Consider the following 18,325-nt stretch of genomic DNA (forward strand, 5'->3'; position numbering starts at 1 on the left):
GAGTGATTATTTCAAAATTTGAACATAATTTCAAGACCGCTATTTAAATATTCGATTAGCTGAATTTACGTGTCACCTACTCGTCTTATGCATTGTTCATAAAAACCCTTTGCACCCTCGTCTTTAGTGGCGGGATAAACACAAATGAACGGAAGTTGCGTAGACATTTTCCCGCGTTTTCGTGTCGAGACTTTGGGTTAGTTCGTTTTCGGCTGGTCACGTGATCAAGCAGCGCGCTCGCTGGGCTACATATGGCGCGATAACAAAACAGTTTTTCGACACAGAAGAATCTTCAAATAACACCGTCGACAGGTTAGTACAACTGGGATTGTGAACGCAGACTTTACAGGGCGTCTAAATGTCGACACACCGTCGGTGAATGCAGCCGGCGGCGCACGGTGGCGTGACAAAACGAGCACCACTCCGTCACGGTTTCAGGAAGTCAGTCAGGGTTGTTGTATTGTTGCCACGGAACTTGTAAACTGGGCTTTAAATTTTTTGTAAAGCTAATTTTTTTTCGTTGCTTCTTGAAGACATTTCTATTATAAAGTCTTGTATTTGCCCTGGTAGGTAACTGGACACCAAGATGCCACCGAAAAAACGAAACGCTGGGACGGCACAGAACAAGGAGCTGAGGTCCGGTGCTGGAAGTGCCTCTCCGGACAAGAAGGAGAGTCCAGAGTTGTCTGTTAAAAGGCAAGGAAATTCGTATTTTCACGTTCAATATGCAGAAGCACATCTAGAGTCATAGGAAGTTTACTCTGTAGTCTGTTATTCAGTGAGTCTGTGCTGGTGTTGTACTCCAGCCAGGCCTGTATTAAGAGCTAATACCTCTTAACATTAACGCCATTCAACTCTAAGAAATAGCCACGGGGAATAAGTATATACCAAAAGGTGTAACAGGAGCTTTAAAGCTGTTGACTTCACCACAGGGGGTCTGTAGTAATCAGTGCAGCATGTTTTGGATTTACTGTTTTTGTGCTGTCCATGATCATCTCTTTTTTTTTTTTTTTGTCTTTATTCTCTAGACACAAAGACAAGGATGCTGAGTTTGTCAGCCTGTGTAAAGGTCTTCATGTTTCAGACGTGCTGTGTGAACAAGCCTGGAAGCTGTGGAAGACTGTTCAAGACTCCTTGGAAGAAGTCGCAGTATGTATTTGTCGTGTGTGTGTGTTACAGGCTGGATGTGATCTTGTTGGTCTGTCTTCAAGTATGTTATTGACTGGCATTGTTTGGTTGAAGACTGTCTGATAATAGAAGGAGACAGCTCAGTTGACTCAGTTTGGTCTGAAGAGAAAAGTCCACTCTGGCATCAGGCTGTAACTATTTAATGAGAATGTTGTCACGCCAAATAAATGTCATTGTCTAAACACTTAATGGCGGCTTTCTTCAGATAAAGGATCTTTAGTCAAACATGTAAAGTATGTTGCTCAGTCAGTCGCCTTTCAAGCAGAAGCCGAGGTCAGAAACAAAAGTTGACTTTTATGGAAAATATAGTCCCAGATTTTTAAAAAGAAACTCCAGAAAGGTGTATCGTACTAGGCACCCACGGGTCTTGTGTGAGAAGTTGCATCTGTGTCAGTGAAGCTCTAGCCGTTGGACAAAGGTCAGGGTTAGAATGTTTTCTCTAAGATTCATATGTAGTTTTTTTTTTGTTTACATTTCATTTCAGGACAGTCAGAAAAGGCTGTGGGGGGCATGTCTGTTTGTGTCAGCTACAGACATGGATGTCTCCTGTTTCACTGTAACGCAGGTCCTGAAAGCAGTCAATCTGAAGTAAGTATTGACTTTGAAGTCAAAGTGCGTGATGTCGTGTTATTATCGTGTGCTCCTTATCACTCACAGGTGTATCTTTGTTATCCACAATAACCTGTGATGTAGCACTCATTCTTACTGCCTGATGTAAAAACCTATCAAGTGTCCTTTTTTCTTTCGTGTTCTAAATCCCAGACAGTGGAAGAATGTTACATGTTAACAATTTTAAGTGTTGATTTGATCTCTCACCCACACATGATTTTTGTAGTGTGAAACAGTTTGTCGCTCTGGTGAGGAAGTTGGATGTGAACTTGGATACTATAAGCACCAAGGTGAATTCAGCTCTCTCGCGCCTGGAGAACAAGTATGATGTGACCCTGGCTCTCTACCAGAGGTTTGAGAAGTGAGTGATCACATGAATTCAGATTCAGTGCTTGACGCGTGTAGAATTATTTTGGGTAAAGTTGTTACTCTAAATACTTCTTTTTGTTTCAGAACATGCAAGAAAATCTTTGCTTTGGTCGCGGATGAACAGTAAGTTGGACATTAAATCACCATATAAGTGAAATGTCCTTATTACCCTTCTTTTTTGTTATCTTCATGTGGTGAAGGTGCATGATTAATGGTTCACTGTGCCTTTTCAAGGGAGAGGGAGACCATGCGGAGCTGTTGGACAATGTTTCTTCTGGCCAAAGGTAGATTATTAGGATAGAGCTGGAAACACACTTCATAGAATAGCATTATTGTGTTGCCATCTTCTTCCATTCATCCTCCTCTCGTGCTATTTTTAAGGGCTCTGAATTAATTGTAAAAATTAATCTTCTCATTGTCACGGTTGTGTTGTTGTTGTCAGTCCACAGCAATAGTGTTATGGCGTTGCTTCTCATGTTCTGCGTCTCTGCTGTCTGCAGGAAGGGCCTTACAGGTGGAAGATGACCTGGTCATATCGTTCCAGCTGCTGCTTTGTACTCTGGAGTTGTGCATCAAGCGCTGCCCTCCAGAGCTTCTGCAGCCTCTTTACAGTAAGCTTCATTAGATATACTCGTTTAGCCTCTCTGTTTCCTTAATAAGCCTTTATTACTGAATAGAATATGTATTTATTGTCACTGCTATGTGGGGGCTGTGTGCATCATCTGTTGATCTTTTTTGCTACTTTAATGTAGGAGAGAATTATTCTCTCAAAGAATTTGTGATGAGGGGGGTTAGAGCAACAGGACGGTAGTCATTCAGCTTGGTTTTCTTTGGGATAGGGACGTTTTCAATGTTTTCTCTGAAAGGATACTTTGTTTATGAGTATCATTCAGACATCAAACAACTTCAGTGTTTTCTCCCCTTAGAATCAGCTATCAGCAAAGTTCAGAGCCCCCCAACACGGACATCTCGTCGCAACCAGAGCAAAGCCAAATCACGACCTGCAGAACCAGAGGTGGACCTGCAGCTTCTGAAAACCTTGTGCGACGAGAATGAATGCAACACAGAAGAGGTCTGAGCCCCCCTCTCTGTACACTTCCTACAGTCATATTCTAAACATATTTCAATCCCCTCTGCTCTGTGAGTATTTGGTTTCAATTGCCTTGTAATTGTCTTTGTAGGTGAAGAATGTATACCAGACGAGTTTCTCAGCCTTCCTGGACTCACTGGATCTATCCAAATCTCCAGATTTTCCTCAGGTAGGGAGGGATTTGTTTTTTTTTACTACATCTGCTCTTCTCCCACTGTATTAGTTATCCATTCCTGCTTGCTGTTGTCATTGGTGAATGTTTTAGTGTGCGACAGCTGTCAGGTGTTCTCTTTGCCGCTTAGACATGTTTGTTTTTAAATACACGGTGTCAGGAAAATGTGTACTCAAGCAGGGGACCATTTGTTAGTGTTTCAGGGTAGTATATGGCAGAGGCAGGTATGAAAACAAAAGAGACAGGATGCTACTGTTTGCTGACAACATCACACTCCTCTGAAGAAGAACACAGGACATATTTATTTAACTGTTCAATTTCCCCCTGTACTCTACAAGGGTCTCATATACCTTTATGTGTATGTCTCCCCTTATTGATCTCAGTTATGAGAGGCCTGGGTACATCGTAAACAAACACCACATCTGAGCTCTCTTAATCTATGTAGCAGTACAAGGAATAGTTTGCCTCCTGCAAATCCTACAAAGGGAAAACATCCTCTTACAGTAGTACAGGGTGCATTTCATTTTCACCTCAAATATAGAGCTGGTAACATAATGTACAATGCTAACGTACTCGTTCATAAAGGAACCATATTTTAATTTACATGTATATTTAAGCACCTTAGGTTTAATTAAATATAGAATTTAATGGTAGTATCAATGCATTGCAGATGTTTTATTAACAATGTGCAGAAGTAAGTGCAGTTAATGAAACAGGGATGCTCTTTACTTTTGTTATTTTACTTTGAGTAAGTTCATCCTTTAATTTCCACCACAGGTGTCTGACCTAAACCAACAGTATGAAGAGCACTACCTCAAGAGCCGAGACTTTGACGGACGGCTGTTTTTCGACGGGGATGAGACTGTTCTCATGCCTAAAGTGGAGATGTAATTTATTTTCTCTTCTAAGGTTTTGATTGTTTAAATGTCATGTTAAATATAGTGTTTAATAATCCCCACCTGAATTCAGATCACAGGTGGAGAGAACGCCAAAGAAGAACTTTCCAGATGAAGACGCTGGAATCATCCCTCCCCAGACTCCCATCAGGTGAGCACTTAGCAGTCACTAGCCGACTCTATATTGTTTATCCCAAGGTGAAGGACATGAGTAGTGAGAAGTGTTGGTTCTCAGCAGCATCTGCTTGAATGTTTGTACAGTTAAAAACAAACAGTATTGGCTGTTTAGCTATCAATGTGTGCATTTTGAAATGACTAATGTGAATATTTGAAAAAGTTTAGAGCTGAAAATCAAATAAAAAAACTACAGTGTAACATATCCCAATTCAAAATAACATCTTAAAACGTGCAGACATATCCACTAAATATATTTAGGAGAGTGGTCCTATACATTTCTTTTATTGTTCTATTTTGAATACTTTATTAATCCCTGAGGGGAATTCTTGTTTACACTCTGTTATTGGACAGACATGCTTCTCATACACACAGGCCCTAAATACACACACACATGCACAAACAGGACATGTGGACATGCATTAGAGGAGAGATGTCAGAGTAGGGCTACAAGGAGCACACCAGAGCTGTTGGGGGTTAGGTGCCTTGCTCAAGCGGACCTCGGCTGGCACATCTCCAGCTACCAGACCAACTCCCATATGTGGTCTGCCCCGGGACTTGAACTGGCGACCCTCTGGTTCCCAACCCAGTCCCTATAAACTGAGCTACTGCCGGCCCCTAAAGCAGGATCAACTACAAATTAACACAATTGTTAAGCTTACAAGATAATAAATTGTACAAATATGTATAGCATCATCTTTCAAATGTTTGTAGCACCCAAACATGGGAAACCAAACATTACAGATTGTTCTGGTTATTATGTCTTACAGCTCGGTCTGTTTTTTTTTTTTTCATCAGAGCTGCCATGACTTCCATTAAACAACTGAGAGGTGACCTCACCTGCAGTGGGGACCAGCCATCTACTAACCTTGCTACATATTTCAAAGTGGGTGAAGTCAACTTTTGGCTCAAATTAAAATGCTTCATGGAAGGGCTTCTTCGACCTTTTATTGAACTTGTCTTTTTTTCCCCCCCATGTCAACAGAATTGCACTGTGGACCCAACGCAGGGCGTGCTGAAGCGTTTGGAGGTACTTGGTCTGACATTCAGCCAGAGGTTTGGTCAGGCAGTCGGCCCGCGCTGTGTCGTACTCGGCAGGCAGGTATGAAATCCACCCAGGAAGATGATGAACAACGATGGCAATACGTGATAAACTGAAATTAATTGAATGACTTTCTTCTCTGACTTTTGCCCTTCAGAGATTTACCCTCGGTGTCAGACTGTATTACAAAATCATGGAGGCAATGCTGAAATCGGTACTTTTCCTTTTTTCCCCAATAATTGTACATTGTCTTGGTTTTTCCCCTTAGTGGATCAGGTTAATGCACTTCCCAGGGTAAATGGCAAAGATGTGTCTCAAAAAACAACAATTCATGTTCTGCATTCAGACATTTTTCTTTTACTCTTCAAACATTTGTTTACATAAACCATGTAGATAGGCCCCAACTTGCATGATTTGTAGTTTACATAGTGTCATGAGTCCCTAACATTCATGTTGTTTTTGTGTTCTTAAATTCACCACTTACTGGTATTTATTTATTTATTTATTTTGTAGGAAGAGAAACGACTGTCGGTGCAAAATTTCAGGTATGTGCTTTTTCAGGTTTTTTCATTTATCAATGGGAAATATGAACTTGTTTGTATTCACATATGTATTTTTTTTTTTAAACCTACTGTATTCTGTTTGATTTTCATTTCAGTAAACTCCTCAATGACTCTACATTTCACACCTCACTTGTGGCCTGTGCTCTGGAAGTAGTTATGGCGACGTATGGAGGTGTGTCCCACATTTTGTCTCATGTTACTTACACATGCAGTGGCATATTAAATCTGAGGCAGCTATTAGTATTAAGTTGTATTGGTATTTGTGTTGTTGATCTGATACAGGTTTTCAGTATGTTTTTTTTGCTTTTTGTGATCAGAGAGCAGTTTTAAGACGGGAGGATACAACCTTGATGGTTGTGAAGCGGCTGAAACAGACATGTGTTTCCCCTGGATACTGGATGTGGTCAACCTCCCAGCCTTTGACTTCTACAAAGTTATCGAGAGCTTCATCAAGGCCGACCCCACCCTGAGCAAAGATATTGTCAAGCATCTGGAGATCTGCGAGAACCTCATCATGGAGAGGATCGCATGGAGGACGGTCAGTTTAGTCTCCTATCATTTCTAATGTATGCCAGTTATTATGTCACTGCACACTGATTACATCATTACATACAACAAAGACAGATAGTGCTGTGAAATAAGCTTTATATAGCATTACATACACATTAGAAGAAAAACTTTCCTGTAGATTATTTGGACTACTTTTAAAATTCATTGCATTTCACACACATTAGAGTCCTGACAAAAATATCTGAATTGAAATAAATGCTTCTATGCATAGCACTGAACCTCAGACTGCTTCATGTGTTACCACTGCTGTGGGCTTAAGTGAACATATTGAACCCTTTCAATGAATGTAAATGATGTCTCAAACACACACCATGCTCTAACTTTGAAGAAATTTACACAGTATGTAAATTTTACGAGAGGTACATTATAGTGCTGTAGTTTCTGTAAGGTATGGTTACATCGTTCCCTTTTTTTTATTTTATTTTTTTTATTTATTTATTTATTTTTTTAAAGAACTGGGTCAAATGATCTGGGTCAAATGATCTGGGTCAATGTCTGCTACTGCCTCCACCTCCAAGCGCCTCTCTGTGCACCAGGCTGCTGGAAAAATAGTAGATGAGTGGGTTGAGGCAGCAGTTAGAGCTTGCTAGAGATAGCACCACAGGGTGCACAGCCCTGGTCACCTTTGCAAGACCACAGTGTGGCAGCAGCCCCACATGTGTGAGTGTGTATCCCAGGAGGTTGATATGATAAGGGACAAAGCAGAGCAGGAAGACACCCAGCACACGGTAAATAAGTCTGAGCGTGTGTTTTCGGCTGTGGCGCTTGCTGCGGGAGCGGTGTCTTGGCTGGCGGAGCACACTCAGCACTCGGCAGTAGCTGTAAAGAAGAACCACTGTTGGCAGCAGAAATGACCCACACACTAAGCAAAGAGCTACCAGGATGATGGTGCGGTGGCGGTGAGAGGACGGATCCAGCAGGCAGGGCTGATGTTGTTGAGCAGCTGCAGAGCGCAGCAGAGGCAGACCTATACTCAGGCCCAGCACCAGGCACCAGATTCCCCCACTCAGCAGCTGTGCAACAAGCTGTCTGCTATGCATAGTCACCAGCGGGTGCACTACAGCTAAGTAACGGTCCACAGCAATGCACACCAGGAAGAAGATGCCTCCATACAGGCTGATGTATTTGAGAATGAAGGTGAGGTAGCAGTAAGCTATTCCAGGAGTCCAGCTGAAGGGGTCTTTAGCCTTCTGGTTGTAGTAGTAGATTCTTAGAGGCAGAGAGATTACAAAGAACATATCAGCAGCAGACAGGCTGACCATGTAGATGGCGGTGCTGCTCATTGCGCAGGAAGACTGACGCAATCTGTGCAGAGCTAGGCTGTTAGTTGCTAACCCCAACAGGAAGATGACGCTGTAAGACACTTGATAGAAGGTGAAGCGGTAGCTGGTGTCTATCGTGCAGTTAGACAGAAGTGAGAATGGCGTTTCAGGCTCATCTGTAGTATTCCACAGCTCCATGTTCAAAAATGATTTTCTGCTCCAACACTTCAACTCACTTCAGAAGGTTCTGCTGGTGTAGTTAAACCTGTGACAAGTCAAAATTTAATAAACCCCTAAAGTCTGCTGTTTTATGGATGTAAATATACGGAGGCGACATGAACACACTACATGAGCTAACACGGGTAAATTAATATTTGATATGCAAGACGACAATCAGACGCATTCTGACAATAAAGTTTAACTGCCAATTCCTGCTCCCATAAAGTAAGCACACATTTGGTTTCATTACAGGCAGTGGGGAAAAATAAAGATCTGACTTTGTAATACCATCACCCTGCAGTAAATACTTAGCAATGCTCATAATATTTCATTGACATATTCATAGTTCATTTACATAAAATGATGGCAGTAGTTTTTAGTGCATAAGCAAATATTTGGTCAGATATCTTTTCGTCAGAGTCAGAAACGTCTGATAGTGAGCATTCTTTCTTTTATGTAAAACGTACCATCACGATTCAGAACTTCTTCGTCCGTAATATTTTTTCTTTTGACAATGCACCTGAAATTTAGTCTTTTGAAAAACTCCACATATTCAAGACACAAAATTAATCTCTACATGAATTTATTAAACACTGATCACCGTCCAATGTAAACTTTCAGAAAGTTTTCTTTCAATCTCAGAGAAAGCATTTGATGAAACTATATTATTTTCTATAACAAATCCTGGACTTCTTTTCTCTTCTATAGTCCTACTCAAATTGAATCTCCTTTTTGCAGAAATACTGAGTCCTGTATCATAATTCAGATACGATGTCTGATGAGTCCGTTACTCTGGCATTGATCTGAATGCAATCCTGAGGAACTGATTGACAATCCATATATACTGTATATATTTTAAGTTGTAACAAAAACATTTGAATCAAACCTCTAATATCACGTAGTGTTTATACGAGCACAATCGTTTAAACACAGCAAATAGATAAACAACACTCACCAGTATCAGGATGTCATCGATTCAGTGACCCTTTGATGAAGACATTTATCCGGTCAGCTGGTGTTCGGCAGCAGGATCAGTGTTAGGATGCTGTGATGACACGCCTACCCCCACACACAGGTTAAATTCTCCCTCTCTCTCTTTCTCTTACCCTCTATCCTCTTCTACTCCCTCCCTCACTCCTCGTCTTCACACACCTTTGTTTTCAACCTCTTTGAAAATAAATACTGATACCTAGTTAGGGTTGAGTCTCCTTATCTGGTTTTTAACATTTACTTCGTCTGAATCGTGTCATCAGTTCAGAAATTATTGCACAGATTTTTTCATTACGTCTGATCCCTTTATGGCTGCCAGTTATAAACCTGCATGTGATTTGAGTTACCGGTAATTGTTAACTTTATTTGTTGGCCACTAACAAAGCACTGAAACTAGGGGTTGTAATTGGACATCGGTATATCTGTGTCCTTGTAGAAAACCTTTGTACAGGTGCTTTTGAGGAGGGACGATCGAGGGTATGCCTCAGGCTATGGCTGTTGGAGCCCAAGAGAGATCATAAAATAATTTTCTTTTATATGCAGACGTAAAGTTAAAGCCTCTTCACTCTGAGAATGTAAGTTGTGTAAAATGATTGTTTTGGCACCTTGAATGCACATCGTTTTTCTTTCTTTTCTTTCATATTGATCATATTAGATGTAAGGTTCAAAAGGCATGTAGTAAGACTTAGCTACACTGTTTAGCTCTGGTGAGACAATTTCAATTACCGGTAAGTAGGAATAAACAAAGGACACAAGTCTTTATCTAATGCAAATAAAATATACACCTCACAGTCATGTTATGAATGACGTGACAACCGAGAGAGAGTTGGTGGTGAGGGGTAAGAGTTTCACTTTTTATTCAATAAATCCTAATGGCACAAGCAAAATTATGTTCTATTGTCTGATATCCACATCATTTTTAATAATCACTAGTTTTAAAGCGGTATGTAGTATTAAATGATAAAAGGCTATATTTTTATGATTTCATTTTTGGATTAATCAGATGCCTTTTTTTAACAGACTCAATTATCCTTTTTAGTCAATCAATCTTTTTATTGTTATCTCAAGACATAGAGACCAGGTCCAGACCTTATTCTAATATTATTTGCAAATGTAAGTATGTGCTTTCTGGGTGGAATTATATTTGTTTGCCATAAATAAGAATAGCAAGTCCAAACGTGGTAAAGTCAGACATTTTCAATAGTCTTTTAGCTTACGCTTTCTGTTTCTATTCTGCATTATTTACCATTTCTTTTTCAGTAACCTCAACTGTGCTCTATTGAGTAAACGTACTTTTCTCTCCGGAGGCATGTTGTCGCTCGCCTGCTTTGTTTCACAACCCTTCCCATCATTGAGCAGTGAGGATGAGTGAACTGATCTCAGTGCAGACCCCTTAGGCTAAGCCTCGCAACAAGAATGCAGTAGCGCTCGGTCTTGCAGAACAGTTTTTTTTAACAAGAAAGAACAAATATTTCACTTGCATTCCAGCTGCTCTGTTTTCCATTTACACAGAGTTGAGCTTTAGATTTTCTTATGAGTAAGTGTGTTAACAAATCGACATATCTTCATTTTTTCTGTTCTTATAGAGTTTAACACCTACTTGATGAGGCACTGTTCATTTGTTGTTGGCCGTTGCTACAAAGCTGTCAAATATATACCATACCTGGAGTCTACATTTTAAAACAGATTGACTAATTCAATAAGTGTGTGGCAGTGGCCAACTACGACTTACAGGTCTTGACAAATCATTTGCTTGCACTCATAAACGGTGAAATAGGAATGACTAATACCTTACTATGTCAAATATTTCACAACACCCCAGTTTATCAAACAAGTAGAAAATCATTTTTATTAGCTTTCAGTAAAACAAATAAAAGCTGTTATAGAGCACACCGCTCTATAAAGTGCTTAAAAGCCTTAGTGAGGCCACAGTTGTTTTCAGATGGAACAATAAAGAACATAAAAAGAGTTTAATACTGGATGAGCGTTGCTACAGCAGTATTTTCCCTAAAGGAGAATCTGCTCGGGGGGGGGGGGGGGGAGTCTACATATACAACATCAGCTCATACTTATCTGCAGCACCATGTTCATGACTATGGAATAAACACCATCATTATTTTCACTTTGACATTACTATCTCGTATCTTTATAGAATTAATACTCCTTTTACATCCAAGATGTAAATTGCCGTCCTTTTTTAAGGGTACCTATGCTGCAAAACACAGTTTAAAAATGTCTTGTCGAAAACTTTTCCCTTCTTTATTGATTGGAGGGATCAGCCTCTTAAGTCCCAGTCTAAAGTCTTTGTGGCGCCCAGTAGACGAGAGTGTGACTCCTTAGTAACCATTGTGTTTGCGTGTTGTTATGATCTCCAAGGCCACTCTGCTTCCACCTGCGTCCTCCAATACAAATCAAGTATTACCAGCAATACTCACTGAATTATTCAAAACATTACTTAGTAGATGTTCAGACAGTCGACTCATTGTCAAACATTTTGGGTCTCTGGGACCTCAGGTTCAGGCTTTTGGGTGTAGCGCTTGGACTGCTCTGCGAGCTGTCTATTTGCAGCCTGTCGAATAGCCTGGCACCGTTGTACCACACTGTGGACTTGCGTCTGATGGAGCTCTGGATGGCCTCTGAGGTAAAGTAGTAAATAACTGGATCAAAACAGCAGTTGGTCACTGCTATGCACAAAGCGATTGGGTAGATGGTTCTAACCACATCTTCTGCATCACACCCCTTTAATATATTGGAGCGGACCAGGGCATAGAATATGAGATTGATATTGTAGGGAATGAAACAAAAGCAGAAGAGGAGCAGATGCACAATAATCATCCTCAGGATTTTGGTTTTGTTGAGGTTACCTCCACGGCTGATGGCTTGGGGTTTCCCTAAAGTCCGTAGCACCATGGCCGAGCAGAAGACATTGAGCAGCAGAGGAATGATGAAGCCAACAGTCTCGATAAACACCACCACCTTCGACAGCTCAGCCTTCCACTGCTTTTTGGAGTAGTTTTCAAAGCAGTAGTGTGCAGAGGAGTTGGCATTTATGGGTGAAGTGGTATCCAAAAGGAACCCAGTGGTTATGCCTCCAGAAAGAACCAACACCCACACTGTACAGCAGGCCAGTTTGGCATTCCTCTTTGTACGAATAATCTGGGACCTAAATGGGTGCACTATGGCCAAGAAACGGTCAACACTGATGCAGGTGAGGAAGAGGATGCTGCTATACATGTTGGTGTAGAAGAGGGCAACAGATATCTTGCAGAGCACACTTCCGAACAGCCATTCACCTTTAACAAAGTATGCAATCCGAAACGGCAGGCTGAGGACAAAGAGAGAGTCTGAAACAACAAGGTTCATCATGTATGTCGTGGTCTCATTCCGCAGCTTCAGTGTACAGGCAAAAATGTACACAGCCACCGTGTTGAAGATCAGTCCTATTACAAAGACCACACTGAAAACAGAGCTATACAGAGGGTACTTGAAGTCATCACTTTTGTTGCAATTCATGTGATTTTGGTTGACGCCCGTAAGGCCCATTTGTTGAGTGCTATTTAACATGTTTAGATCTGCATGAAAAGCTTCAAACATTTAAAAGAAATCCAAAAGTTATCCTCAGTCTGATGCATTAAAATCCAAGTTCAGTTTGTTCGACAAGCCTTGTGCTACAGGCAGGGAGCATTTACCTGTAGTAGTATCCAAACTCGCGCTGATGTTTCTGTAAGTGTAGCTGTCCTACAGTTTCAGTAATTCCAGAGTTAAGGGAGCTTTTGAGTCTCTTCCCTTTTTCTCTCACGGATGAATGTTGCAATGTTTATCCCTCGTAGAGAGGAGTCATGTGCCTCTGTTCAGCTGTGAGCCGCCGAGTAGTTCTTCGTTTCTCTCGCTCTCCTGTCTGTCCCTGCAGCAGCCTAAGCAGGCACAACTCTCCTTAAGCAGGTGTGAAGTTAGAGGCTCCACCACAAAGTTGAAACAGAGGGAGGGAGGAGCCTAAAACTGGACCAAAGTCCTCCTATTGCTGGCTCTTTTTTTTGCACTGAATGAGACCTTGAAACCCTGTGTGATGCGGTCCATCACATTTTTATTTTTTTTTTCAAACTCAAATCAGGGGGCTTTCTTAGTAATCGTTTTAGATGTGTTGAGATCAGCCTCCTAAAAGCAGTGTGTGTTTTCAGAAGGAGACTGAATTTTCTCCCTGCTAACACAGTATACGGCATAGCGTCATACCTACTCAATGCATTGCTTATAATGAAAACACTAAACCAGAGCAATAATGCACTGAAGCGTAGTTCAATATCAAGTGTACTTTTGAAATGCGTGCGTGTGGTGTCAGCCAGGCGTGGCATGCATGCCTGAAGAATGTTCTCACATCAAGTCTGTACCTGCAGTTTCTGTAAACTGCTGAGTAGTAAACCTCACCCACTTCCTCGAATGAGCTCGAGGCAGATTTTTTATTTTTTTGTCTGGTGGTTTGCATGTTGAAAGAGTGTAGTTAGCTGTGGTGTCTAGGTGCTACACATTTTAAACCAAATGATTATTTAGTCTCTGTTAAATGGGGCTTCTTTTATTATTATCATTTTTATCAGTTAGGTATATTCCAGGGTGTGTCCTTGGGTCAACATAAAGCAGGGACAAATGTGTTATCTGTCTTTAGTTACAGATTAGCCTTTGGGTTATTGTGTAAAATGTCATTATGAATGTTTTCCTGAACACGTTGATATTTATTAACTTCCAAACTTGCAACTTATTTATTTGGTAAGGTACACTACAGTGTAAACATCAAAATAAATTATGTTCCCTCATAACAGCCCTGATTCTGTCTGAGGGTTCTTCATGCCACAAAAAGCCGAGGTTGCATTATCTGATGGGTGAACAAACGATGGTTTCCTCTGGTTAGAGTGTGGGAATTGAAATGTCAGGTTTGTTTCACAGATCCAACACAATGCTTTCTAGAACTGCAATTTTCCAGTTTAAAACATACCAGTTAGTTAAATGTATGTTAATGTCTTTGCAGGGTTCCCCGCTGTTTGAGCTGCTGAAACAGGAGCATGATGGCGGAGCAGCAGAGCAGGTGGAGACTCCAGCCAGCTTTAGCCAACCATTGCAGCACAACCACACTGCAGCTGACCTGTAAGTCTGCCATCCCACAATCTAGTTGTCTTTTTATGAGTTGCTGGTCTAAGACTGTAAAACCGTTATTACTGTTGAAAAAGAACACTGAGTCATAAGTGCAGAGATTGCATCATAATATTTCATGACTATACTTCCTATGAGCCTTTCTGTCTGTAGCTTGAACCTCTTCTCTTACCTTATTGTAAACCTTCTGGTCATGGTATGATGGATTTAATCATTGTCTCTGCAGATATCTGTCTCCCACGCGGCCAGGTCTTCGTGTCCTGCCTCCTGAGTCCTCGGCCACAACCAGCTCTCAGGCGTCCTCTCAGCCTCCGACCCAGCCTGCTGGTCAGACTCCAAGACTCCCTAAGTCCAACTCCCTCAGCCTCTTTTATAAAAAATGTAAGTTCTCATTCAAGCACTCACACTTTGTTGGTGTAATTTACACATCGAGTTATTCTGGTTAACTTCTGTAAAATGTAAGACGCTGCCATGTTCCAAACTGTTATTCATTACACTCACCTTATTGGTCACAACTGATCTGCAGTTTGATATACGCTGGAAATATAACAAACATTCAGATGAATAATTACATGGTATACATTTGAAGATAGTTTTTTTTTTTTTTTTTTTTTTTTTTTTTTTCCTCCCCTTAGAACCCATATCATTTAGTTTTTCATTACAGTACCATGATTTCATGGTGCTTATCTCTTAGTCTGACACCTGATGGTTTCTTCCCTCCGTAGTGTACCGCCTGGCCTACTTGCGGCTGAAGATGCTCTGCTCCTACCTGCTGTCCTCTCACCCTGAACTGGAGCCCATCATATGGACCCTGTTCCAGCACACTCTGCAGCACGAGCACGAGCTGATGAGAGACCGCCACCTCGACCAGGTTACAAGAGAAAAAAGGCTGCTCTCTCTTTAATTTACTCATTCATTCTCCTGATCCCTCTCTAACTAATTCATGTGGTTGTTATAGCTGATGATGTCCGCCATGTACGCCATATGTAAAGTGAAGAGCGTTGATCTCCGCTTCAAGACCATCGTCACAGCGTACAAGAACATGCCCAACACCAATCAAGAGGTGATTCTGTTTGATATGAATACCTCTTTCATCTTCAAAGCAGTATTTTTGCCGATTCAAACTTTTAATGATGAACTAAGACATTTAAAGGATTTTTAATTTGTACAATCTTTGTGTCATATTGTTTATTGCAGACCTTTAAGCATGTGTTGATCTCTGAGGGCCATTATGACTCCATCATCGTCTTCTACAATCAAGTGTTCATGCAAAAGTTGAAAACCAACATCCTGCAGTATGCATCTACCAGGGTGAGGCACATAAAAAAAAAAAAAAAAAAATGTGAATGTGGTTAACAAATGCACGGATGGGTTAAAATATGTATTTTGATTCTCTCTCATTGCTGGTGCTTTGTTTCTGCAGCCACCCACCCTCTCTCCGATACCACAAATTCCACGCAGCCCTTATAAGTTCCCTAACTCGCCCCTGCGTGTGCCTGGAAGCAACAACGTGTACATCTCCCCTATGAAGAGCTCCCGCATGTCCCCGGGTATCATGACTCCTCGCTCCAGGTATTTTCATAGAATCATTTTTTTTTTTAAATATATATTTTGACCAAAATGGCCGTTCAGGGCTTCTTTAATTTAGAAGAAAATATCTGGTCATACATTTTTCTCATCCGTCTGTTTGTATTTGCAGAATGCTGGTATCAATCGGTGAATCTTTTGGGGTAGGCACTCTTGTTTTGTAGAATACCAGAAGGATCATCTCATTCTAACAACTGGAATGGTGATTATTATATCTAGATTCACTTCTTTTTTTTCTGTTTTCCTCCTCAGCTGTCCAACAGGTTCCAGAAGATCAATCAGATGGTAAACAGCAGCGATCGCTCCTTTAAGAGGACTCTGGACCTCGGCTCCACCCCGAAACCTCTGAAGAGGTTACGCTTCGACGTGGACGGACAAGATGAAGCTGATGGCAGGTTGGTCACCACTGGTGTTATGTTCTTTTAAACTGTACCCAACACAGCACTTTTTGAAGCATGTGTTTGTACATCAAAAAGAAGTTCACCTCATGTTTTTTCTTTGACAGCAAATCTGGAGGAGACTCGACGCTGATTCAGAAGCTCGCAGAAATGAGTAAGTCAACAGCATTTTAGATTCAGCTCTCTTTTTGCCTTTTTATATTAAAAGTTAGTCTCCCTCGTGTTTTGTATTTTTAAACCTTGTTTTGTTTCATTCAGGCTCCACTCGCAGTCGCATGCAGGAGCAGAAGATGAAGGAGGATGCAGAATCCAGGAAGGAGTGACTCTAAAAGCTACTGAGCTGACACGCACTGTTAGTCGCAACGTGAAACACGAGTTTCTGTGTACATTTAGAATTGAATTTTAGTTTTTATTTAACTTTGTCTACGAGGAGTGATATGTGAATATAGAGGACTTTCTCCTCTCTTTTGTTAATGCTATAACGGAGTGTTTTAACTGAATAATGATTGACAGTGAATGTCATTTCAATTTTGACTTTAGGTTTGGTTTGGTTTTAGGAGTGATGTTAACTTTGTGGGTGTTGTAAGATTTTTTTTTTTTTCACAATTGCAAAAATGTTGAATTGTCAAAAGCATTGTTCAGATATTGATTATCTTGAAAAAAAAATGGGTACGTCTATGTGCTATCAGGACCTTCAACATGTTGACCTTCTTTTTGAGCAGACTCGTGTCCATGTTTCCAAGGTTTGAATCATGATTAGACATTTGTGTTAAATCATGATTATTTCCCTCAGAAAGGATTAGCTGTCAGCCTCAGAGGGAAATCATTTTGTCTTTTTAATGCAGTGGTTTTACTTTTCAAGTGAGTGCGTGTTGGGGAATCTCCACACGATCTGAGGTTCATTTTTTGTCTGTGCCAAGCGATAGAAGCTACAAAACGATCAAACGTCCCTACAACAAAATCCTGCATGATTTACACTCAGCTTCACTCCTTGCATTTTGAATACCTTAAAGGATTCCTTGTTTGAAGTATTGGTTTCCATTAACTTAAGTTTTACTTGGAAAAAGCTAGACATCATATGCAAACACCCTTTATGTATCTCAACTAAAACAATATTTTTATATGTCTATCAGTCATATCTTTCAAATACCATGCTAGTAAACGTTACATTTTTTTTAATGATGTTTTTCAGAGCAAAGTGTGGGGGGCATAGCAACTGTAATGCAGCACATAAAGCAAATTCTTATTTGGACTTTACTTGCAAATCTGGATGGAGGAAAAAAAATCCTAGAAATGTCAATAATCTGACTTTTTAAATAAAATTGTGTTAATATTGTACTTTATTGACATAGTTGTTTGAAGGTGTAGTAAATATGTCTTTTAATTTTTTTGAATTGGTACTTTTTTGTAGTCTTTAAAACATTTAAATATTTTCAATTTTGGTTTTCAGTTGCCATGACTACCCTACCTAACAGTTTTAGTGAATAACAAGCATAGAATAGCCGTTGTTTAATTGATTATAGTGTTGTTTTTTATTTTCTGAGAGATCTATTTTTGTTGTTACACTAATGTGTGCAGGGTATGTTCCTTCTTGACATACGGTACTTCACAGAAAGACCTGTGGCCTGTGGTGAGAAACACTGTTTTTGCTTGTTGATTACGACAAGGAAACAAGTTAAAACCCAGTTCCTCTTTCTCAGGAATTGCATGCCGTAATTTTCTACTTGCTTGTACAGAGTCTGTTGTCGGTGGTCCCATTTCCCAGAAGCATAGATGGTAGGATTATCTCTAGATCTATTTAGGAATCCTTGGGCTACTTTTGAAGCTTTAATACAGTTCAAGATAATTTATTATTGGACCCATATACAAAATAGTATTTCACCCGTCATCATAAACCAATAAAAAAAAAAGACATTTTGAAAATAGATTTTGGAAATGTAAAGTTTTCAGTCTGTTTTTTTATTTCCTGTTTATTCAAATGTACTGATGTAAATACAAAGTATTTAACTCACAGGTTGCTCTTTTACTCCCTCTACTGTACAAAAGTATAATCACAG

The 18,325-nt window shown here is 40.3% G+C and overlaps 3 protein-coding genes across 4 annotated transcripts; 1 reads left to right on the forward strand and 2 right to left on the reverse strand.

Moving 5' to 3' along the window:
* The first annotated feature begins 95 nt into the window (after positions 1 to 95).
* rb1 (retinoblastoma 1) lies at positions 96 to 18,195 on the forward strand. Of its 2 annotated transcripts, XM_065962859.1 has the most exons (28): positions 96 to 312; positions 571 to 696; positions 1,029 to 1,149; positions 1,673 to 1,776; positions 2,024 to 2,158; positions 2,251 to 2,289; positions 2,401 to 2,450; positions 2,667 to 2,777; positions 3,093 to 3,238; positions 3,348 to 3,425; positions 4,206 to 4,315; positions 4,398 to 4,475; positions 5,297 to 5,384; positions 5,484 to 5,600; positions 5,698 to 5,754; positions 6,054 to 6,085; positions 6,199 to 6,275; positions 6,421 to 6,641; positions 14,162 to 14,277; positions 14,510 to 14,664; positions 15,009 to 15,154; positions 15,242 to 15,346; positions 15,481 to 15,594; positions 15,707 to 15,855; positions 15,983 to 16,013; positions 16,123 to 16,265; positions 16,376 to 16,422; positions 16,527 to 18,195. In XM_065962859.1, the coding sequence occupies exons 2-28, from the start codon at positions 587 to 589 to the stop codon at positions 16,589 to 16,591; spliced, it is 2,745 nt and encodes a 914-aa protein (XP_065818931.1). In that variant the 5' UTR covers positions 96 to 312; positions 571 to 586; the 3' UTR covers positions 16,592 to 18,195. The 2 variants fall into 2 exon arrangements, with proteins under 2 accessions (XP_065818931.1, XP_020491198.1); XM_020635542.3 differs by lacking the exon at positions 96 to 312 and having other exon boundaries at positions 423 to 696.
* LOC109985269 (lysophosphatidic acid receptor 6) lies at positions 6,732 to 9,589 on the reverse strand. The gene is made up of 2 exons (XM_020635544.3): positions 9,110 to 9,589; positions 6,732 to 8,200 (listed from the first exon to the last, which is right to left on the reverse strand). Exon 2 carries the CDS (start codon positions 8,131 to 8,133, stop codon positions 7,162 to 7,164), a length of 972 nt encoding a protein of 323 aa, XP_020491200.1. The 5' UTR covers positions 8,134 to 8,200; positions 9,110 to 9,589; the 3' UTR covers positions 6,732 to 7,161.
* Positions 10,967 to 13,308, reverse strand: LOC109985267 (lysophosphatidic acid receptor 6-like). Its single transcript, XM_020635543.3, has one exon. The coding sequence runs from the start codon at positions 12,736 to 12,738 to the stop codon at positions 11,611 to 11,613; it is 1,128 nt and encodes a 375-aa protein (XP_020491199.1). The 5' UTR covers positions 12,739 to 13,308; the 3' UTR covers positions 10,967 to 11,610.
* Positions 18,196 to 18,325: the final 130 nt, after the last annotated feature.

This window comes from Labrus bergylta, chromosome 14, assembly GCF_963930695.1.
Source record: "Labrus bergylta chromosome 14, fLabBer1.1, whole genome shotgun sequence".
NCBI lineage: Eukaryota > Metazoa > Chordata > Actinopteri > Labriformes > Labridae > Labrus > Labrus bergylta.